The sequence below is a fragment of the Elephas maximus genome, chromosome 1 (assembly GCF_024166365.1).
Source record: "Elephas maximus indicus isolate mEleMax1 chromosome 1, mEleMax1 primary haplotype, whole genome shotgun sequence".
NCBI classification, from domain to species: Eukaryota; Metazoa; Chordata; class Mammalia; order Proboscidea; family Elephantidae; genus Elephas; species Elephas maximus.
The window spans coordinates 22727340-22752226 of record NC_064819.1 but is presented as its reverse complement, the minus strand read 5'-3'; the positions used below and the strand labels follow the sequence as shown (position 1 = coordinate 22752226).

Below are 24887 nucleotides of genomic sequence, written 5' to 3'. Positions count from 1 at the left end.
TCAATGTACCCCAATGTCAAGAAGGAAGGAAAAAAACATAAAACTTGGTATCATTTTTTCAATGATTCCGCCAATGCTCCTCATTAGTACTGTTCTTAGAAGTTTAATCCTGTTTTTATTTTTCAATGGAAAATGTTATTAGAAGCACATATGCTAATTCTCACAATGAAGGCTAGCTCTGGAGCTAAAGTATTAATATTTTCCAGAAGTTATAAATTCTTGGAATAAAACCAACACCACTTACTACTGAAAACATTGTAATAAGGTAAAAATACATGCTTACCATTATCTAATCCCCACTGAAGTATGACTAAAGCCTGTTGATGCTTTTTAAAGAAAGACAATCCAACCCCAATAGAGAAAAATCCAGGTCACGTGTTTCCAAGCGACAGCTGTCAGATTCCTCAGCTGGCAGCATTCCTTTTTTTTTTTTTTTAGTGTAAAATAATATCCCAGTTCAATTAATTAATATATGGGGAGAAGGAGGACAAATAGCAAAAATGGTACCTCCTTCCTATGGCCAAAAACTATCCTAAGATAAAAAGGAAATGTTATAAAATTCAAGGAAACCACACTATGTGAGGAGAAAAAAAGTATGTAAATGATCTAAAGTGAATATTTAATAATCTAGTAATTGCTATTTAATAATATTTAATAATTTAAAAAATATTTAATAATCTAGTAATTGCTGAACAAGCCTTTGTGATTTGACCTTGGATATCTCTCTACTTAGGCATCATTAACTTCAAAACTCTATGATTCATTTGGCATTAATGGCTGAGGTTCTCCTCTCTCTCCCTCCTTGGCTCTCTCCCTCTCTACTTCCCTCCCCTCCTCTCAATGTTAGAAACTCTTCAGGGACGCCACTTTTGTCCCAAGGAGTAGCTCTGAATATGCCTCAGGTTTCCTACCTTTCCGTGAGGAAGTAAGGTAATGAGGAAATTCAGATTCCATAATGGTATCTCTATTCAAGTTAAAACACACACAAACACACACACACACACACACACACACAAAACTGCCATTTCCTTTCAAGATGGGTAGGAAATTGTGCACTTAGGGATGAACCCTAATGACCGGCTGGTTTCCCAAGAAGATGCCCAGGCCAATTTTTGCTGCCCCCTCCCACTTTTATACACAGTATTAAGTATAGAAAGGAAAACATGGTAACGTCACTCTTAAAACTACAACTTAGTATCAGCCTCGACAGTGAAGAAGGATGAGTAGTAAGATTCTACTAGCCAACTTTAAATCTTTCAACTTTAACATCAAAGGACAGTCATATCCTATTCAAAGCTGAACCAATTAACTGAACTTGAAAATGCCTAGGGTCAAATCTTGAAAATTATTACAAAAGACCATAGAGTAAAGACTAGACAGACATTGAATTACCGCCAGAATTAAACTACGTGAGATACATCCATCAGCTGATTCAATGAGATTTTAGCAGATGCCTTCACATGGGGCTTGCAGATTTCAGTGCTATAGCAGAAATGAGGAGATATGAGACATGATCCCTAACTTGGATCTGATAGGAAACATATCGCATGAAAACAAACAACTCCAACAAAAGAAAAAAAGAGGATATGCAGCTAAATGCCTACTGAATATGAAATGTGGAAATTATTTTGGCTGCAAAAAGTAGGAAAATTCTTGCTGGGTCTTGAATGATGTGACAATTTGGCCATCTATGATGACAGAGAAGTGAAAGAAAATAGAATAATATAAAAAGTACTTTTTCCCATTGCCCACGTTGCAAACGTATACTAGTTTTGGGGTTTTTTCCTCACAGCGCTCAATAGCAGCCATCTCTGTTCTTTCTCAGTAGACTCCTCCATGTTATCTCAGTAGCTCTTGGCTCAGTTTTTCGATATAAAATCAGGATCTTCTCAAAATTTGACACTGTCTGCTCTGGCTGAAGCACCAAATTAGGTATGGAATTCTCAGAAAAAAAAGAACAAGAATCCAGCCAGCAATCTCACTCTCATTCTCCTGATTGTTGTTGTTTTCTGATGTTACCTTTAAATAATGGCATCACAAACCCAACGGCTGTCCTGGCTTTCAAAAGAATCATGCTCTTGACATTATATTGAACAATACAGAGTGACACATCCTTAACTGCAACAGCAAATAGGAAAAATAATGTTGATTAAAGAAATGAGTATTGAACTAGAATTTCCTTTTTCTTAACCTACCTCACCTATACTGAATGACCTCAATTTAATCACTTAACCTCTCTGTTTCCCAAATATACCTTTTGTCACTTGGCAATAATGCTGTTGAAGTTATTGCAAGGCTCAAAGAAGATAGTTTATATCAAAGTGCAGAAGAAATGCGAAACACTATACGATGGAAAAGTTTCATCTTACGTAAGTACAACAGCAGCGTGGTACTATAAAAAGCTCAGTGTTTTTGAAGTTAAGACCTGGGTTTAAGTTCTGGTTCTATTATTTAGTAGGATGAGCTTATTTAAGTCAACAAATCTCTCTAAGCCTGTTTTTCATGAATACCCGATAGTTCATGCCTGCCCTTCCTCACAGGGTTGCTGTGAAAAATAAGCACAAATCTAAAAGCTCTTTAGAAACAATAAAAACTAGTTATATTATTATTCTTACCAGCATGTCCATGAGTACTGCTGCTATGAATCTCATTGGTATAGCTTCTCTCAGGACAACTCATAAGAATACCTCTTGTTTGTCAGAAGACAGATTGACCTAAAGGAGTGACTTGATCACTGATTTAGCTTAAAATATATTCGGGTTCTATGGGTTAAGGATGGTGTAAAACAATAAAAATTTGTGTTCATGTAATTTGACTTTAGTTTTTCCCTCAGTAGAAAAACAAATTCTCATTAGTTCATTAAGATACATAATGCAGATTTTGGAAATAATCACCATAAGGCCAGAGCATTATTTATATAATTGTTTTAAGTTTATAAAGTAAATAAGCAATGGCTGTGGTCAGAAAAAGAAACCTTTTGAAAACATCTTAATCATTATTAATCACTGAGGTGCCAGTGATATGTCTGCTAAGCACATCAAACACTACATTTAAAAAAGGCCTCTAAATGTCTATTTTCACTAATAATATTTAGGTTAGTTATAATTTCTAGACATGCTTCATATTATTCAAATTGAATTCTTCTAAGTGCTATACTCTGCAAGTTTTCTCAAGTTTAAATGTCAAGGCATCCAAATTGTCCAAACCATTGAGTTAGGTTCTTACTTTCCAATCATTGGTATGCCAGACAGCACTCTCATGTCATTCCTTTCTCCCATTATTTGCTTCTTATAAGTTGGGGTATGAAAAGGGATAGGGGGCAGAAGTGTGGGTGGTGGGTGGGTCTGGAGGCAGAGACAGAGGAGTATGGTACTAGAACAGGGCATTCACTTCAACTAGATAGGCAATTCTTTAGGAAGATAAAGACCTTATCTGTTTTATCCACTTTCATATGCCCAATATACTATACAATATAGTGCCTAGAATGTGATAAATTTTCAATAAACATATGCCGAATTGTAGGTTTACTGAGATTGACTTTGAGGGCAGAGTAGCATTTGTGTAGTGGTTTGTTAGGCCACCAGTAAAGATCTGACCAATGGAATCATAGTTAATTGCCCTGCTTTTGTATCATCTGTACTTAGAGTGGAAACCCTCGTGGCACAGTGGTTAAGAGTTTGGCTGCTAACCAAAAGGTTGGCAGTTCAAATCCAACAGGTGCTTCTTGGAAACCCTATAGGGCAGTTCTACTCTGTCTTATAGGGTCACGATCAGTCAGAATTGACTTAATGGCAATGGCTTTTTTTTTGTTTTTGTTTTTTGGGGGGATACTTGGAGTGGAGCCATGGTGGTACAGTGGTTAAGATCTTGGCTGCTAACCAAATGGCCAGCTGTTTGAGTCTACTAGTCACTCCTTGGAAACCCCTACGAGGCAGTTCTACTCTGTCCTATAGGGTCACTGTAGGGTCACTATGAGTTGGAATCAACTTGACAGCTATGGGGTTTTTTTGGTTATAATTGGAGTAGGCAATTCTTTCAAATTCAACACATCTTTATTCAGAACCTTCCTTTACCAAAGAACATGCTTAATGCTGTCATTGGGAGAAATATGAGGTCCAGGTAGCAATGATGAATACGACATAATGCCTGTTCACCATCAAATTATAATCCAAGTGCTGTGACAGTAAAGCACAAATAGTGCCCAATTCTCATTGAGAATAGGTAACGGAGAGAGATGACTTATCAGGTAACATTTGAGTTTAGCTACAAAAGGATTAGAGATTACATCGCTAGAGAACAGAAAAAGGCGAATATAATAGCATCAGATTTATCATTAAGGTAGTATCACTGTTACCTTTCCATATTGTATTACATATATCATCCTATACAATAATTTTCTAAAATACTCTACCACCAATTTTCTAATCACACTTTGAAAATAATCTGGTTCTATACTTTTATACCAAAAGATGAATATCTGTGATTGTTTTATGTACATAAGGGTCAGTTCAAAATACTTAAATGCAAGAAGATGCCAATGTGAATAAATGTATAAAGAAGAGTGGAAAGAGATTTGTTTAGGCCTCATTCTCTGTGACTCCCACATTCCCACACAAATATACAAAGTGCCTTTAAGCATTGTGATAATTTGAGAAAATTGTAGGTGGTTTTACAAGCTTTTCAAAAAACTAGTATAACTCAAAGAGAGTGAAACATCAAAGGACATTAAATTTCCAATCAGTTAGAATGAGTTAAATAATAACAAAAAAAAATTAATGACACTGTCTGTATAAGGTAAAATTTGTAGGCAAATCTGTCTCCACAGATTGTGATACCACGGTAGTATCTCCTGAACTACTGAAAAAGGTGGCACAGGAACATAAGTTGATAACATCCACCCACAAGCTTGCTTTGCTTTGGAAAGTGATGGCTTCTAGAACTTTTATTTACTCTACTTTAAAATAAAGGCATTGTTTAATGCTATTAAAAATTATTTTGGAGCTTCTTTCAAAAAGGCACAGTGAGTTCGGCATATGATGCACTCACTCTGCTCCAAGCAGATGGCAATGATGAATAAGAGACAAAAATGTAATGCCTAAATGGCATAGCTAAGCATCTCCATAGAAGACAATTGCAAAGTCCTGAGCAGACTGAAGCTGCAGGCCTGAAGGGCTTCTTCAGGTCCTGAAGGAAGGGTTGTGGCCAAGTGCCCCATTCTGATGAGGTCAAGGGAAATAACATGATGGTGGGCCAGAGCCAAGCTTCCTGCTCACACCAGGGCTGAGAGAGGGTTTTCCTGAGCCAACTCTAAGAAGGATGAAATTAAAAAGAAAAAAAAGATCCTACTACCTTTAAGCAATATTCAGATATAGGAGATCACAAACATAGCCACACAATGAGGACCAAGCCACACCCTGGCCCAGGCCACCTACCCTAACCCCAATATTACCTGAGGATAAGGAGTCTTCAAGTGACTCTTAAAATATTACTTGAAACTGGTGCCCCTAGAGGTTGGATAGTAGCAGCTGAAGGTGGCGGAGGGGGGATGCTGGGGGGAAGAGACTTGCTAGAAAGTGAGGGCAAACAGACCTCAGAGGAAGAAAAGAAGGGAGAAGAGGGGGAGAAATGTGCCTATAAACCAAAAATTTAAAAGACTCATAGCGACCCTATAAGACAGAATAGAACTGCCCCATAAGGTTTCCAAGGACCTTTTGGTTAGCAGCCATAGCTCTTAACCACTACACCACCAGGGTTTCCATGTCAAGAATAGGTAGATATTAAACAGAAACCATTAGACATCTCAAAAATGAAAAATACAGTGATTGAAATTACAAAAAAAAAAAAAAATAGATGGCATAAATTCTAGACTAGACAAATTTGAAACTTTCCAATGCGTCATACAATATTTTCAACACAACAGACTGGAAGCGTGATAAAGAAATAAAATTTTTAAGAGTAAAAGTTAAAACTTTCCAGAATTAAGAAATATGATTCTTTGGATCAAAAAAACACATTCTAAGTCCCTCGCAAGATAAATAAAGATTGATTCACACCAAGACACTACCGTGAAGTTACAGAACATAAAGAAAATACGAGAAAAAAGTCTCAGAGGTTTCCACAGAGAAGACTACCAAAAATGAAAGCATATTAAAATGATGACAAACTTCTCATTGTCAACAAGAGATGCCAGAAGGTCATGAGAATTTTCAAAGTTCTGACGAAAATACCGGTCAACCAGAATTTTATAACTATCTAAACTGTAATTCAAGAGTGAAAATGAAAGAAAGGCATTTTCATGGATACTAAGACTAAGCAGATTCATCATTCACAGACGCTAACACACACAAGTACTGATGAAGGTCAAAGACTACAGTACGGATTACCCCCGAACATAGAATGAAAATCCTCACAATTGGGCCCATAAATAACATCATGATAAATGGTGAAGAAATTGAAGTTGTCAAGGATTTCGTTCTATTTGGATCAACAATCAATGCCCATAGAAGCAACAGTCAAGAAATCAAACAACATATCACATAGGGCAAATCTGCTGCAAAGGACTTCTTTAAAATATTAAAAAACAGAGATGTCACTTGATGACTAAGATCTGCCTGACCTAACCCATGGCATTTTCAGTCACCTTACATGCATGTGAAAGCTGGACAATGAAAACGAAACACCAAAGAACTGACACATTAGAACTGTGGTATTGGCACAAAATATTGAATATACCACAGACATTTTATTTAGAAGAACCGTTGGTGAACGCACTGCCAGAAAACTCCTTAGAAGTAAGGATGGACAAGTCCCCAGAAGGGACCAATCATTAGAGATGGACACCATGCTTGAGAGAGGCCAGCAAAAAGGAGGGAGACCCTCAATGACATGGATTGACACAGTGGCTGTAACATATCAACAACTGTGAGGATGGCACAGCACCAGGCAATGTTTCATTCTGTTATCCATAAGGTCGATATGAGTTGGAGCTGACTTGACAGCAACTAACAACATGTTTTAAAAAACTAAGGGTAATCGCTAAAGAAATAGAAATACAAGCTAAGTTTACAAACTAGCAAAATAAAAAAGGAATACAAGAAAAGAACTTTAACGACGCAAGAGAAAAAGAGGAGAAAAGAGAAGCATAAAAGATAAAAAACAAAACGCAAATTACCATGATAAAACTAAACCCAGGTGCAACAATAATCTTATTAAATATACATGGATTAAACTCATCTATTAAAACACAGATTTTTTTTTTTTTTTTTTCCCAGAATGGGTCTTAAAATTCTAGCTCTATGCTACCTAAGAGTAGCTCTGTCTTTACTAATACTTTCTCCTCCTGTCTCCTGGTAAGGGAGGGAGAAATCAAAAATAGCAGGGAGAATTAATTCCTAGCTTAGATATGAATAGAAACCAGGCAAACGAAACTAGAGAAATGATTCCATTTGTCTTACTTGCATTCTAAAAGTGTTCTTTAGAACTTCTTTAGTCTGCTCCCAGTACTCTCAGCCACTCTCCGCTCCCTACACACACCCTAGTCATGGTCCTTACTGATGAACCCAACTGCATTATTTCACATGAAATAGAAAATTGCTTTTCAAATGACTTAAGCCTTAACGTATACAAAAACACCTCAGGAAATCCAGTGTTAATAGCCTGTTTCCACCTTACCACAAGGCTCCTAGCTGTGCTGGCACATCCCTGCTGAGGACCCCACACAGGTATGATTACATCAAATTCTTTCAGGTCAGCCTCCCCTATTACCGTCCCCCTTTAGTCCTTTAACAAAATCTTTAGACATACATCCCTGTTTAAAATTAAAGACCAGCGTTTACTCCTATCAGTTCTATCCAGAAAGAGGATTAATTTCAAATCAGGGAGCCTGATGCTCTATGTCAGTGATGTCAAGATTGATCTTGGTGGCCTCATGGTACCATAAGCAGGGAAAACCATTGGGATTCCTGATGTCAGATAAGTTTGATTTGAATGAAGATGAGATCTAAAAATCCAGATCCAGAGAACAGATATCTGAACAGGTAGTTATTGGCTTTACAAAGGTGTCAGCTCTATTACCAAAAAGAAAAAAAGCTCTCACAGCAAAATTCTCTACTTAAGAGCTTCTTAGAACCCCTTCCTATGGGCCCAAGCTCCCTGTGTCTTAACCCAGCTCTGAACAAGGAGAGAAAGAATGCTGCAGAGAACTATGTTCAGTGACCACATACCGAATTCCCAGTCTCCCCTCCCCGGCACTTTACGATTGTGGTTCAATAGTGATGGCCACACAAATACACAGACACACGCGCGCATGCACGCAGGCGTGGGCTCCTACCCAACTGTCTCCCGCCTACAATACTGTTGTTAGAATCCTGCATTTTTCTTCTTTCTGGACCCCAGATATCAATTTAAGTCCAGTGATCTGAATTCTACAGCTTTTGGAGAATTACAGCCCACATTCTGGCCTTTTAAATACAACGTATGTAATACAGTCTGCCTTTAGCTGCTTACTTGATGACTGATTAAATCGTGAAATCAATATACTAAGATTGTCTCTATGTTTTAATTTTTATTTTATTCAAGATTTCTTTAAATAAGTTTAACTGGAATGGAATCCTGCTCTACGAAACTGTGGTCTAAGTTTTGACCTACTGCCATAAAAATCAGTTGAGCATTTAACTGACAGCTTTGTTTTGTTTAAGCTGAGGAGTGTGTGTGTGTGTTTAGCTTACTATCCTAGGTTGAGAAAACCAAAACCCATTAACTGGAATTATTCAAAGCAATAAACTTTTACCTTTCTTTTCCTTCTTTTAATTTTTACTTTAAAAAAATGAGCTCATTAACTGAACATTAAGAACTGTTAGGACTATAACACATGTAGAATGAAAGCCCGTTGTTTTGACCAAAAATGCATTTACCTGGAAGTACTATTTTGAGCAAAAATGATGATAACATAGCATTTGATTGCTGCCTAATCTTGTCACTTTAGATTTGAAAGAGACATTAGACAACATGGACTCCAACCCCTTCATTTTAAAGGTCCAGAAATTAAGCAGAGAGGTGATTTGCCCAAAGGGATAACTAGATAGTAATTAAAATGCAAATAAAAACCAAATATTCTAGCCCTAATCCAAACCTCATTCTATAAGTCCATATGCCTTTGAAGTGACCTGAGAATCTGACAATTAGTTACTACACATATTTATTAAATGCATACAAACACAAAATCTCTTCTGAAAGCTTTCTCTGCAACGCAACAGAGAAGACTCTCAGACAATTTGAAGAATTTCTCTTCCCAAACCATCCTCTATGCTTGAAGGAGAGGTAAAGGAAAATGCCTCGCTTCTTAAATTAAACCAAAGATAAAATTCAGAAGACCTATTACCTTCTAGCAGGGGGAGCTAGACAAGAGAATTTATATCACATGGAGAGTAACTGGGTCTTTCTCATGTAACAGGACATGGTCTTTTAACATCCCAAATTATAAGACCAATAATAATCCTGAAAAACTGGGGAATAAATTCTAAGAACAAGTTTGATTAGGTCAGAAAATACAAAATGACTTCAACTTCCAATTTTCTTGTGTTAAATAACAATTACTGCATTATCTCTCAATACCAGGTCATGAGCAAACACACGCATGCACACACACACACACCCCCGACAAGGTACTTACTGAGCTGTAGAGATAGCCTTCACCATTCATGGCCACATAGAGGCTAGCCTTCACCCCTTGGATGGCTACCACACGCAGGCCCACAGGAATTAGATTGAAGAGAGCTAGAAGAGCAAAAAGAAGACAGGAAAGGATCAGTGACCTTTGGAATAAATAATCTTGCTTCTTAAATTGACTCCTTTAGAATTAAAACCTAACAGTATAAATTGGTGGGGAGAGAGAAAGAGAGGCCTAACAGTGCAAACTAGATTCTTGTCTGTGCACACCCTTAATTACCTATGTGACTTATCATGAACACTCAGCTTCTGTTTTACCATCTGTGATAAAGGGGTTAGATGGTGGCCTGGTGGTTAAAACCCTGGTTGCTAACTAAAAAGTCAGCTGTTCGAATCCACCAGCTGCTCCTCGGAAACCCAATGGGGCAGTTCTACTCTACCCTATAGGGTTGCTCTGAGTTGGAATCAACTCAGCGGCAATGGGTTTTGGTTTTCTCAACCTAGGATAGTAAGCTAAACACACACACACACACACACACACACACCCCTCAGCTTAAACAAAACAAAGCTTTCAGTTAAATGCTCAGCTCATTTTTATGGCAGTAGGTCAAAACTTAGGCCACAGTTTCAGAGAGCAGGATTCCATTCCAAGCTGTTTGACATGGACGAGTCTCTTTACCTTTCTGAAAGTCATTTCTTCATTTGTCATAAAACTTCAGACTGAGTCTTAATAGATGCTTAAGAATTAATTGCTGGCTCTGTTTGAATCTAAACTATGTTTTCATTCTTCCGACGTTCTCAGCACTATCCTTTTGCTACTAAAATAACTGAAGAAGTACAAGAGCTTAAAGTCTACTTGGACAGAGAAAGCTAAGACAGACAGAATAATCCGAAAGAGTATATGATTTGCTTCTATAATTAAATGTAATATATGCATTTTCTATGCTATATTCTCTATGTTACAGAAGTGCAGGAAAGTGGGAGATCTGTGCGACCTGAAACAGTTGGGAAATGCCCCACACAGAAAGTGGGAACCAGGCTGACCCTTCAAGAATGGACGGAATTTGAGTAAGCCAAGAAAAGAAGGACATTACAATGAGCTGGAAAGTGAGGTGGTTCTGCAGGGTAAAGTTTACATGCAGGAAGGGACAGGCACATTGGAGGATTTGATTCATATTGAAGAGAAATGGGGAAGAACACCACGTACTTAAAGCAGGATAAATAACAGAGTCTACCATTCCAACCTTAGAGGTTCTAGATTTTACCAAATGGTCAACAAGAAGGGTGGCACATAAGATTAGGACAGCAAAACAAATTAAAGGAACAAGTGGAAGACTTACAAACAACATAGTTTCTAAATCCAGTGGCTTTGAGCCATTCAATTTACCTCTCTGTCTTAGTCTTCCTATCTGTAAAATAGGTGTGATAGCCCCTATGGCACAGAGTTAAAAGGAGAATTAAATTCATTGTCATGCTCTTGAAAGTGTTTCATAAACAGACAGATATTCTTTCTATATGAGTTACGTGTCATTAATGTCCGATTCCTCCGTTTGTCAAAAAAGGTTACCAGCAGCCGGAGGCAAAAGCTGACATATTGCCTCAGTAACATTTATGGAGTTCTTACTCAGCAGCTTGCTTATTACTTTAAAAAATAATACTTTATAGTTTTATATAACTTAATTTTAAAAGTGCTGACAAATTCATTATTGTATTTGATCTTGATAACCATAAATACTGTCAAGACTTTAAGATAAAATGATTATCCTATTTTTTAGAAGAGCAACAGGGTCAAAGAGGTTACCCAGTTGAAACTGCATATAAACAAAGATTTTCTGACTCTCTATGTGGTTAATCCAAAAACCAGCGCCCTCGAGTCGATTCCAACTCATAGCAACCCTATAGGACAGAGTAGAACTATGTGGTTATCTGTCCAAAATGTAATGTTTCCTCCTTTTTCCCTTGAAACCTGAATTTTCCCAAATATCCATTCTCACCTGGTCCCAAAGTAATAGATAATTTAGCCACATTTCCCCACATACTCTGCATCCAGGTGGCTTTGACCTAAGTACTAGCCAATGGGACGTAGGCAGAAGTGACTTAAGAAGCTTGAGGGATCCTTCCTTAAAGACAGGTTATGGGTGCCCAATCCTTGGCTTTATTGCTATTTGGATGAGGAAGTGGTGGCTGAACCATCTCAAACCATGAAAATAAGGATTATTCCCACAGGAGTGTAGGCGAGGGGAGCTGGAAAGAGTAGGGACCCCGGCGGCTGCATGGAGCAATGGCATTAGTCCAGCGGCCAATTAGCTACATCTGGCTTTTATGTGAGAGAATGAGTCCTGGTTATCTCAGTCTGTACAGCGCATAGCCACCTCTGATCCTAACTGATACAGATTGTTAATGAAAGCAGAATTACTGGGTAAGGTTTGTACTTATATGGAAGGTGCTGATATAGATGGTAAATAATGGTAGCTGGAAAATATCAAGTTCAATGACAATCCTTGTGAGAAAGAGTAATTAAATTCAAAACCAGGCAAAATGTTTTTCTAAAGATTTCCCTGGACAAACGCTAAGAATATTAGTTCATTTAGGTAATGCAGAAGAAAAAGGCAGAACTATAAAGTTTTTCCTATGTGAGGAATATGAGAAAACTGCTAAATCCAGGCAGGAGCAAAGGCAAGAAACTAGTGAAACTTTCATGTGAACCATAAGGTAATAATGGATTTTAGACAGTATGTTTTGAGAGACCTACCAAGACCATTGGAAACCCCGTGGCATAGTGGTTAAGTGCTAAGGCTGCTAACCAAAAGGTCGGCAGTTTCCAGGCACTCCTTGCAAACTCTATGGGGCAGTTCTATTCTGTCCTCTAAGGTCGCTATGAGTTGGAATTGACTCAACGGCACTGGGTTTGGTTTTTCTTGGTTACCAAGACCATTAAAAAAAAAAAAATTCAGTAAACAACTTTGAATGGCAAATGACTTACTCTTATCTTTGATTTATCTTCTGTGTGGCAAATTCTGGCTCCTCCTCCCAGGAACCCTTCTCTACTCAGTGAATCCCCAGTCTTCCTGTCCATCCTCAAAGCGACTGCCCTAAATCGTAGTAACTTGGCTACCTGACCCCACAATTTTCTGCAAGTTCCTTCCATCTATTCCTGCCATTTCCCTGCTTACAAACCTCTAGCAATTCCTTGTTGTCTACAAGATGAAGTCCAAACTCTTGACTATGGCTCTTAACGTTCTTGACAACCTGGCCTCCACCTGCATTTGAGCTTTTTGCCGGTCACACCTCCCATCCACCCTAACCAGCTTCATATAGTATTTTCCCTTTTCTTAAGTTCTCCCTTGATCTTTTTTTTTCCTTTTGTCCTTTATCTTTTTTTTTTGGACAGTCCATCTCTCCACTCTTAACCTGCTCAACTGTTTTTCATCCTTTAAGGCATACCTTATTCAACTCTTCCATGAGTGTTGCACAAACCTTCCAGAGCCAGCTGTTCTTCTTTCCAGAATTATTTGTTTCATGGGCATATTCCATAATGGCATTTGGAGCATTATATTAGAGTTATTTGTTTACCTGTCTGTCTCCCTCCCTGTAACTCAAGATTCTTAAGGGTAAGTCTCTGTAACATCTTGCCCAGTTATATGTACAGAGCATATATTCAATAAATGTTATTGATTATAAGGGTCATAAAAGACATATTATTTCCAGGGATTTATATTTCCTTATTGGAATGAAAGTTTTTGTTTTTTGTTTTTAAGATAAGAATGAAATTAAAAACTCAAAACATAGCCTACTACTGAAGGTTGTACACAGGCACAATGTACATTTCAGCTACATGGTACCATTAACTCTAATGCATTTATTTACAGCTTCTAGGGATTTAATCTCCCTCCTCCTACCTTCTGGAGCCCTGGTGGCACAGTGGTTAAGTGTTCGGCTGCTAACCAAAAAGTTGGCAGTTCAAATTCACTGGCCGCTCCTTGGAAACCCTATGGGGCAGTTCTACTCCGTCCTGGAGGGCCACTATGAGTCGGAATCTACTCGATGGCAATAAGTTGGTTTTCTCCTACCTTCTGAACTCCATGTTTTTGCTTGCTTCATTCCCTTTTCCTGGAATGTTGCTTTTCCCATATCTTCATATTGAGACTCCTGCCATGCTTGAAATGACATGTGTAGTCCCAAGTTCTTTGTCTTGTTTCTCAGTTTCCCGAGCCCTGGATCTAAACTGCATTATCAAAATTTATCATTTTCTTCCTTAAAACAACTCTTCTGTTTTCTCTACTGACCAAAGTTAAGGTGTGTTTACTATGAAACTAAGGAAACTTTAGCTTCATAGCCCCTAAATTACATGGGCTTTATCCAAGGTGCTGGGAGAGGGCCCTATCAGTGTGCACTGGGATGAAAAACTAGCATCAGTTCAAAAGTTATTTGCTAGGGTAAGGGTGGGTGGGGGTAGACTAGAAATGCCCTAAAATCTAGCAATTCATACAGGAAAGAAAATTCCCCAATTTGAAAATGATCCTAAACATTTATATGAAATTAACAGTCGTGATATTTTTTATTGTAAATTACAATTGCAAAGCTAAAAGAACTTCTAAATTATAACAAATAAAAGAGCAATTTTAACCTCACTTCAGGGATGGCTGAATTATCTTTCTATTTTTTCCACACAAAATGTATTACAAAGTCATTGTCATATGAAAGACATTCAAAGATTTATACAGCTAAAAATAATAGAAGAGTGATTTACCGACTTGCATCCAACAGCTAAAATTAAAATATTCTGTTTTTTTTCTCTGAATTTTAAAGTCCTCATGGTAGTTTCGGCTTTTTAAAACATAACTTTTTTGTGATCTATTTTCTTACTCAAAATACTCCCTTTTATACTTAAATTTCATTTCATAATTTTGGATTGATTTTTTTCAAAGGGGATCTCCAAATGGTCCTACCCTTCTGTCTCAGGTTGAAATTCAGGTGGAAAGACAGAATGAAAGAAACATTGGGCACAAGAAAGGATAAAGTAAAGGTATTATGTTCACTGAACACTTACTTTTTTTGTCAGGCATTTGCTAGGCATTTTGACAGGCAAGATGTCATTTTATATCAAACTAAAAGCTGATTATTGAGCTTCATTTCAGAGCATAAAACAGGTCTAACTCCTCCTTTTGGGTACAAAGTAAGTAAATGAAGTGACTGAAAAGTACCTAAACTATAGGGTAAGACACTCATACCAAACAAAAAACCAAACCTATGGCCGTCGAGTCGATTCCAACTCATAGAGACCCTATTGGACACAGTAGAACTGCCTCTTAGGGTTTCCAAGGAGCGCCTGGTAGATTCGAACTGCCGACCTTTTGGTTAGCAGCCGTGGCTCTTAACTACTACACCACCAGGATTTCCAGATACTCATACAGTACCTTGTAAATACCTCTCCTATTTCCCTGATTTGGAGGGCATTTATGTTTTCTATAAACATTTATCGGGTATTTATTATATAAATGTTGTGTTTGGGCTGAGGAAATAGTAATGAACCCAACAGACATGATCCTTCGGACATACACCTTCGTCTGTTAATCTTTTTGAAGCCTCGCCCCCATTCTGTCCAGCAATTTGAAGGCGTTGGACACTTTTATTTTTCTTCCCATTGTTTAGCATAGCATCTGGGCCTTAGAAGCTGCTACTCAATCCTCCCTCAATAAATTAGTGAATGAGCCACTGTTTCTCTTTAAGCTTGCTTATTTGTAGCTTTCTAGGTCATATTTCCATAATTAAGCATGTGGGAAAAAATGGAAGATAATATTTACCATACATAATCAATACAGAACAAAATTTAAATACTTAATTTAAAGAAAAAGCCAGAAAACCTACATGGTAGAAAGTCTGAGATGGCAGAATCACGGGCTGCATGGGCCTAGGGTGTTTGGGGGAAGAGGACAAGGCTGTAGGGAATGAAGTACAAGGGAAGAGATCTGTTATAATGTAGACATCTTGTAAAATTATACTGGATCAGAGAGAAAAAAACGTGTTGTAAAAGTACTGTGTTCTTATTCAACTTATTTGCTGTCTATTATCTTTACTGGATTATTTCAGTGACAAAAAGGTAATAACCAATCCAAGACACATCAGAAAGCACTTAATGTTACAATCAACAGAGTTGCAAAGAAGGGGTAGAAATGAGGAGGGGGTAAAAAGAAAGAAACCCAAACCCACTGGCATCAAGTCAGTTCTGACTCACAGCGATCCTATATGACAGAGTAGAACTGCCCCCATAGGGTTTCCAAGGAGTGCCTGCTGGATTTAAACTGCGGGACCTTTTGGTTAGCAGCCGTAGCTCTTAACCAATACACCACCAGGGTTTCCAAAGAAAAGAAAGCTCAGGACAAATTTAACTTTGTAACATGTAAATCTAGTATCTTTCCTATAACTTCTAAGGACAGAATCCTTACTGCAACAATGAACATATTTACATCATAAAAGAGTACAATTGTATTTTGACATTCTAGGTTAATTTTGTAGGATGGACAATGATGAAATGCATTTTATGACCCATTAAAAACTCAAGTAAATTTATAGATTCTAAGAGAATGGAGATACCTAGGTTCATAAACTGGGGACTATCAATGTCAGATTCTCTTGAAAATTCAATATCATTTCCCATAATATCGATCACTACAAAAAGTTCTCAAAAAAGGTATTTTGTTAGAGTGTGAATAACATCCTATCTTACAAAATCTTAACCTAAAAAAATAAGTTGGTACCAGGTTTTCTTCCCCATAATCCTATAGTTTCTTGCAATAATATTTGTAATAGTTATATTTTTAATAATATTTGCAGGCCACTCAATTGGTTTTTCCTTATTCATGAAATTCCTATTTATTTCTGGCATTTATTTATCATTTACTCAGGTCAATTTTTCCACTTCCTTCTTCTCAATAGGAAAATACTTTTCCTGCTGAATATACATCAAACTAGTTTTTGAGTCCTCCAACTGAGGAGTGGTTACATACATTAATTATTCCCTGATCCTAATTCTACAGCATTCCATACATAGCATTTCTCATGCTGCTTTTAATATGTATTGCTTGACTGAGTCTCCGCACAAAATAGGAAGTTTTCAAGAGTATGACTCTTTTTTTTTCTTTTTTTTTTTTTGGTACCCACAAGCATTGCATAGTAGAAGCCTAAACAATTACGGTTGCTGAGCTGAACTCTCTAAAACAACATTTCCTACAGAAATTAAGGGACAGGTATAATTGTCCCTCTGTCTTCAGCTTTTAAGTCAAGGATTCAAGACCAGGTTAAGGACTGAACTTCAGTTCCCAGGACATAGCTTTAAGCAGGAAGTCCTAGTTCTAAAATTAAACACCTTTGTAATCTTGGTAACTGCAAGTCATTTAACCTCTCCAAGCCTCAGTTTCTTTGTTTTGAATGCTTCACTGGACTTTTTATGAAGATCAATTGAAAGAATAGAGTTTTAAAAACACAGTTCTTAAACCATAAAAGTAAAATACAAAGTGCCGTTATTGGTGTTGTTGGTTTATACTTCTAAATTTAGAGCTTTCATAATGGGGGGGTGAGGTAGCAGGGTGATCATTACCCTGTATTTCAACTTCTTAAAAAGTCATGGGAGAAAAGAGCAAGGTATTTATTTCATTTCTATATCAAAGACCCAGTAAGCAAAAACAACCATATAGCTTTAAAATAAAACAATGCAAACAATGAAAAAAGGAGCCCAGGTGGCACAGTGGTTAAGCGCTCAGCTGCTAACCAAAAAGTCACTGGTTCAAACCCACCAGCTGCTCCAGCAGAGATAGATTTGGCAGTCTGCTTCCGTAAAGATTTCACCCTTGGAAACTCTATGGGGCAGTTCTACTCTGTCCTGCAGGGTCGCCATGAATCAGCATCGACTGGACAGCAGTGGGTTTGGTTTTGGTTTTTAAACAATGTAAAAATCAACACACTTGAGGTTATGCTAAATCAGTGCTTTCAGTCTGATGCCCTATTTTGTACACAATTGCATTGGTCAAATAACCCAACTAACTGATTTATTTTCTCCACTGACTTTACGGACTTCTGGAACTGATTAGTGGATTGGGGCTTAGAGACTAAATTTTTCTTCTAGGCATCAGCTCACAGCAGACAATGTGGATTTTCAACACAGTGGAAATGAGCACAATGATGGTTCCTTTCTTTGACAAGGGCTAGTTGAAATGTTTCCCTTAGCTCCAGTAGAAGTTCTGTCACTAGCTTTTAATCCTGGTAACGCCAAATAACCTTTCCTATTTTTTTTATGATACTTTAAAGACATTCAAAAACTTGCATAATTAACAAGCAAATTCAGTGTGATTCTTATTTCTCTCCTTTAAGATGAAAAATGAAGCATATCATTATCAATAATGAAAGCAAATACCTGTCATCATTCATCCTTTACAGCCAATTTGTCTTACACAGAAGACTTGTCTCACAGCTCATTTGAAGAATTCAGTGATCAGCACAGGTGTCAGTCCATAAGATCAAGGGGCAAAAACATCCTCCAGGAAATCACTTCATGTTTGGAAGCTTTCAGATTTGTATCCTCTAAAAAGTGTCCATCAAACACTATGTTGCAAAAAATGGTACTCTGGCCTATTGGGTTTATTTATTAATTCATCACATATATCCCAGTCGTTGTGCTAGGCACTTGTAATACAGTGGTGAAAAAGACAAACATGGTACCTGCCAACATGGCAGCTAAAATCTAACATAGAAAAAATTGACCCCATTAGTGTTGCCATCATCACAGACGAAGGAACTGTAGCTCAAGAATATGGTTTACAGGGTCATAGAGTCTGCTAGTGAAAAAGCAAAGATGTGAACCTAGGCTCTGGTGGTGATAAAGCTATAAAATCTTGTTGCTCTTAAGGAGAATGAAGAATACCAAAGACATATGGTAAAGATGAGCCCAAGAGACAGAAAGAGCCACATAAACCAGAGACTGGAAGAACTAGAGCCAGAGACTGGAAGAACTAGATGGTGCCCGGCTACCACCGACGACTGCCCTGACAGGGAACACAACAGAGAATCCCTGATGCAGTGGAATGCAGATCTCAAATTCTCATAAAAAGACCAGACGTAATGGTCTGACTGGGACTAGAGGGACCCAAGAAGTCATGGTCCCCAGACCCTTTGTAGCCCAAGACTGGAACCATTCCTGAAGCCAACTCTTTAGACAGAGATTGGGCTGGAGTACAAGACAGAAAACGATACTGGTGAGAAGTGAGCTTCTTGGCTTAAGTAGATACATGAGACTATGTGGCCAACTCCTGCCTGGAGGCGAGATGAGAAGGCAGAGGGGGACAGGAGCTGGTTGAATGGACACGCAGAATACAGGGTGGAGAGAAGGAGTATGCTGTCTCATTAGGGGAAGGGCAGTACATAGCAAGGTGTGTATAACTTTTGTATGAGAGACTGACTTGATTTGTAAACTTTCACTTAAAGCACAATAAATAAAGAAAAAAATATTGTTGCTCTTAAAGAATGAAAGAGAAATTCTAGAAAATTACAATCCAAGTAGTTGCAAAGAAAGTGAGAAAAATGGAACAGTAGTAAAGGAATTCAGAGACCTTAGAGGCATTTTTAAGTCTAGCAGGTACGTCCCACCCAGAAGGTACAAAACTTTTTAATTCTCCCGAGTCGTCATTACACACACAACACAAGCAAACTTGTTTGAGATGGCTGAGCTATGCTCAACAAAGCTTTGTACTTTGTTATTGTTCATTATCGAAACAAGAAAACACTTTTGACAATTTATACACACAATAAGGATGAGCATTTATATTGAAATATACTTGAAAGTCAATGGAAAATCCACAAACGGAACATTCATTGTTCTATTTTTACATTATGTTGAGGCCCAAATGTTACACTTACTGCTCATGATTTAAAAAAAAAAAAAAAAATCCAAAAATATTAAGTTTGATCTACAGAATTTAATATCATGTGTTAACTTGTTTTTAGAAATGGACAAATAGGATGATGATTTTGCTCTTATTTTTTTTTTTTTTTTTTTTTTTATTCTCCTCTAAGGAAACCCTGGTGGTGTAGTGGTTAACTGCTATGGCTGCAAACCAAAGGGTTAGCCATTCAAATCCACCAGGTGCTCCTTGAAAACTCTATGGGGCAGTTCTACTCTGTTCTATAGGGTCGCTTTGAGTCGGAATCGACTCCCTGGCACTGGGTTTGGGTTTTTCAGGTTATTCTCCTCTAACCTTAAAATCTCTCCCTCAGCTCATCTCTACTATAATCCCTAGTTGGAAAATGCTTCCAAAGTACCACATCTCACCCATCATTCAATTGCAATTGTTCAGTAACTTTCCTTGGTTCCCCACTTCCTATAATACAGTCAGCTAAGGCAATTCTAAAATATAGCCCTGTGATTCTTCCTTCATCCAAATAGTCAGCTCACTTTCCTGCATTATGGCAGGAGCTTTCTCCACTTCGTTATCTTGTGCCTCCTCATCATGCTCCTAACTTGGCTTATTTTATTCCAATTCCTCAAGATTCAGTGTTAAAGCTACCTTCACTGACCACTATGGCTTTTGGAGATCTCTTCCATCTCTGAAATCTGGGGATTCTTCTAGTCACTGGTAGTATGGTGCCACCTTACATTGGTAGGTTTGGTTTTGTATAGACGTCCAACCTCTCCTACTGCTCTGGGAACAGCTAGCAGGCAGGAATTGTATCAGATTCACCTTTGTAACCCAATGACAGGATGCAGTTGGTCCTCAATATGTTGATGTTAATGAAAATGAAACACGCATACGACAGGCATATGTGCAATTCCAATCACTGTGTTGTAGCTGCCTGGAACAGTGCCTTTGCAAGTCATCTGAGGCTAGACAGCAGTAAATGTTTTGAGAATTTTGGGATGTCTATCATGGACACAGAAGCGGGAGCTTGTGCCAGTTATTTGCCATCTGTAGCTCAAGGGTATCCTTTTACACCAAAATATCATGAAACATCCCATAAAAGAACAGCAACGATGTTGACTGTCCTTTAAAATAAATGTCTTACTGTATAATTCCATCTCAAAAGTTGGAGAATGCAAATTTTGTATTCAGGCTTTAGAAACTGAAAAACTCCAAAAGTAATTCAGTCTACTGGTTCCCAAGCTTTGGTGCATATTACAAACCTCTGTGAGTTTTTAAAAAATTCTGATGCCCGGGCTGCAACCATACCAATTAAATCAGAACCTCTTGGTACTGAACCTAGGCATCAGCATTTTTTTTAATTCCTCAGATGATCTCAATGGGCAGCACTGTTAAAAAGCAATTTTATATTCAGTGGGTCTGGGATATTTTTAAACAATGTCCAGGGGATGCTGATGCTTACTAGTCAGTGGACCATACCTTGCTACTGAAAGTATGAGCAGCATCAGCATTCTCTGGAACTTGTTGGAAGGGCAGAAACTCAGCCCCCATCCAATACCAACTGAATCAAAATTTGCATGTTAACAAGACCCCTGGGTAATTACAATTCATTTGGTAAAGTAGAGGGTCCGCGAAAAAGAGGAAGACCCTTGATGAGGTGGATTGATACAGTGGCTACAACAACATGCTCATGAATGACGATGATGGTGGGGATAGTGCAGGACCAGGCACTATGAGTCAGAATTGACTCAAGGGGGTCACTATGAGTCAGAATTGACTCAAGGGTACCTAGCAACAACGACAAAGTTGGAGAAGTACTGTTGTAGAACAGTGGTTCTCAAAGTCCAGTCCTATGAACTGGTTAGAAATGTAAACTCTCGGGCCCCACTTTAGAACTTCTGAATTGGACTCTCGGGGTAGGATCTAACAATCAGTATTTCAACAAGCCCTCGAGGTGATTCAGATACACACTAACTATGAGAAGCAATGCTTCAAATAAATCACTGTGCTTACACTTGGCTGTACTTGGGAGTCACCTGGGTTATTTTAAAAGAATACCAATGCTTGGATTCTATCCTCAAAGATCCTGCAGGTCACATCCGGGCATCAGAATTTTTTAAGTTACCCAGGTGATTCTAATGTGAAAAATATTTTTAGAGTCACTGTTCTAAAGAACATGGATATATCAGCAAGATGGACCATCTTCCCTTGCATCTTGGTAGGGCTTTCCCTGCTCAGATGATCAGGAGTGTCAAAGAAAAAGAACAAACCATGTATACCTGGGCTCATTCTAACCCCTCAGAGGTAAAGTCCAAGTGCATGGGGTTTAACTCTGTCCAAATTAGACTTTGATCCAGTTTCCCCAGGAGATGAGAAAGTTGAGTCTAGGGCCTGGAAGAGTGCTGAAACTGCAGATATGGTTCATAAAAGGGTTTGTTATACTATCTTTAAAGCCCTGCTCAAGTTCTACTTTTTACCTGCAATTTCCCTTGATGATACTTCGGCTAGTATAGTTTTCTCCTCTTTACTTTCCACAGCACTTCCCTCCATGAGAATAAATTTCGTATTATATACCTCAAGCCTTTCTCTGTAAATCCCATTTTGCAGGTAAGGGACTATGGCATTAAAAGTGCTAAGCAAATTCCCCAAGTTTATACAGCTGGTAAGTGGAGAAATAACCTAGGAACCATCCATGACTGTCTCTCTCTAAAATCCTATACACCATACCATCTCCCCAGGCATTGGGATTGATCCCCAGGACCTACTGAAAAAAACAATAAAAACAACATCTTCTGCCAATCCAAGTAAGAGGGAATTAGGAGAAACTTTCTTTAGGGTATGTTTTACAATTCAAATATAACACTATGGAGTGGGCTTAGTAACGTTGTACAGATATATCTTGACACGGATATGTGTTTCACATTCTGTGTGTCAGGGGAAGCAGCTGTACTAAGTGCAACCTCACTAGATCTTGGCTGGATGCCAGCTTTGTACCACTCTATCTGGGCTACTGAATAATAGATGAAAACACACAGGTACACACAAACATGCACACCCTACACACTTCAAACTTCCCAAGTCAGGTATCTGAAACAAGCAACCAGATTAATTGAGATTTTCCAATCATTGTATCATGGATTACTATTTCCAAAAACAGTTAAAATTTACATCTTAAAAACATCCAATTGGGAAGGATTAGAGGGCGGAGCCAAGATGGTGGAATAGACAGACACTTCCGGCAAGCCTTCTTTACAACACGCACCCAAAAAAACAAGTGAAACAAGTATATTTATGACAAGCTAGGAGCACTGAGCATCAAAGGCAAGCTTAGAAAATGAACAGAGGGGCAGGGGGAGGAAGAGATGGTTCAGAAGCGGAGAGGAGTTACCAGACCTGAATCGCAGGGAGCCCTCAGGCGCCATTCCTGGAGCTGTGGCAGCGGGCTGGTACTAGTGTTCAGCTGCAGTTTCCTCAGGGAGAAGCAGCCAGCCACACAGCCTACTCACACCTCCTAAACCAGAGAAGAACAGCGCTCTTGGCAAAAGCTAAGCGCTTGCATATATTTTACCGCCCCTCAACCCCTGCTCCCAAGCTGGCTTCAGTAGCTGAATTCTCTGGGCCTGAGGTAGGCCCTGTAGAGCGCCTAGAGCCATCCTCCGAGCCTTGAAGAAGGAAAAAATTTGCAACTGGGGGAAAAGATAATTTGCCAGCTCCACTAACCAGGGGAGCTCAGGACAGAAGCGGCTCCTGTCCAGTCATAAATGGTCTGTGGACGTTGAGTACCTTTCCCCTCTGTATGGACCTGTATGGGCCTATTTCAGGAGAATTGGCCCTTGTTGGCAGACTCCAACCATTTCAGCTGTGTGGCAGAGTGTTGGGTGTTTGATGTTTGACATTGCTTTGCCTATTAAATAGGGTCCTCACCTACCCACATCAGGGGCCTAAGGACTGGTAGCTCCACTCAGGTCGCCCAGCCACCTGTGACAGGGGTCCCAGGATAACTGGTGCCTCCCAGTCGTTACAACTATAAACACTGGGTGCCTATGGTCCATCTGCAGAACACACCCACCTGTATGCTCTAGGGAGCAGGGACATGCTCTCCTCAGGGACACGTCAGGGATGATTCCCACCCCACTGCCTTGTTCAGAGTGTGATTCCCTGCTGCAACCAGATACTGGTACCTACACCAATCACCCCTGCCCCTCTAAGATTGTAGGGCAGAGCCTGTACCACATACTTGACGATCAGCTACCTGGACACCTGAGCTGAATTCATAATAGAAAGCTGAATGGACTCCTAGACTGATACACCAGATAACAGCTCTAACCATCTGGGGACAGGACATCAGAGCTCCAAAGGCAAAAATAATCAAGCTAGCTCACTCAAGCAACCCATTCGGGCATATCAAAACAAACCAAAGCAAGAAGCTATAACACAGTAAGTAAACATAAAATAAACTAATATAATAACTTATACATGGCTCGGAGACAATAGTCAATATCGAGTCACATAAAGAAACAGACCAGGATCACCTAAACAAGCTCTCAAAACAAAGAATCCAGGGATCTTCTAGATGAAAATGCATCCCTGGAATTACAAGAGGCAGAATACAAAAGATTAATATACAGAACCATTCAAGACATCAGGCGGGAAACGAGGCAATACGCAGAACAAGCTAAGGAACACACAGGTAAAGCAACTGAAGAAATTAAAAGATTATTCAGGAACATAATGAAAAATTTAATAAGCTGGAAAAATCCATAGACAGACAGCAATCAGAAATTCAAAAGATTAACAATAAAATTGTACAAGGAGACAACTCAACATAAAGTCAGAGAAGAACTGAGCAAGTAGAAGGCAGAATTTCTGAACTTGAAAATAAATCACTTGGCACTAATATATCTGAAGAAAAATCAGATAAAAGAATTTTAAAAAATGAAGAAATTTTAAGAATCACTTGAGACTCTATCAAGAGACATAACCTACGAGTGACTGGAGTACCAGAACAGGGAGGGACAACAGAAAATACAGAGGAATTGTCAGATTTGTTGGCAGAAAACTTCCCTGAGATTGTGAAAGATGAGAAGATATCTATCCAAGATGCACATCGAACTCCACATAAGGTAGCTGTTAAAAGAAAGTAACCAAGACATATTATAATCAAACTTGCCAAAACCAAAGATAAAGAGAGAATTTTAAGAGCAGCTAGGGATAAACGAAAAGTCACCTACACAGAAGAGCCAATAAGAATAAGCTCAGACTACTCGGCAGAAACCATGCAGGCAAGAAGGCAATGGGATAACTTATTTAAAA

The 24887-nt window shown here is 38.6% G+C and overlaps 1 protein-coding gene across 4 annotated transcripts in view; it reads right to left on the bottom strand.

Annotated features, from left to right (window-relative positions):
• Nucleotides 1-24887, bottom strand: part of FGF12 (fibroblast growth factor 12) — a 605554-nt gene that overhangs the window by 172460 nt on the left and 408207 nt on the right. For all 4 annotated transcript variants that reach the window (XM_049880303.1, XM_049880311.1, XM_049880293.1 and 1 more), the window contains one exon: nt 9671-9774. In XM_049880303.1, coding sequence (XP_049736260.1) covers nt 9671-9774 — 104 coding nt within the window. The remainder of the gene's footprint in view (nt 1-9670; nt 9775-24887) is intronic.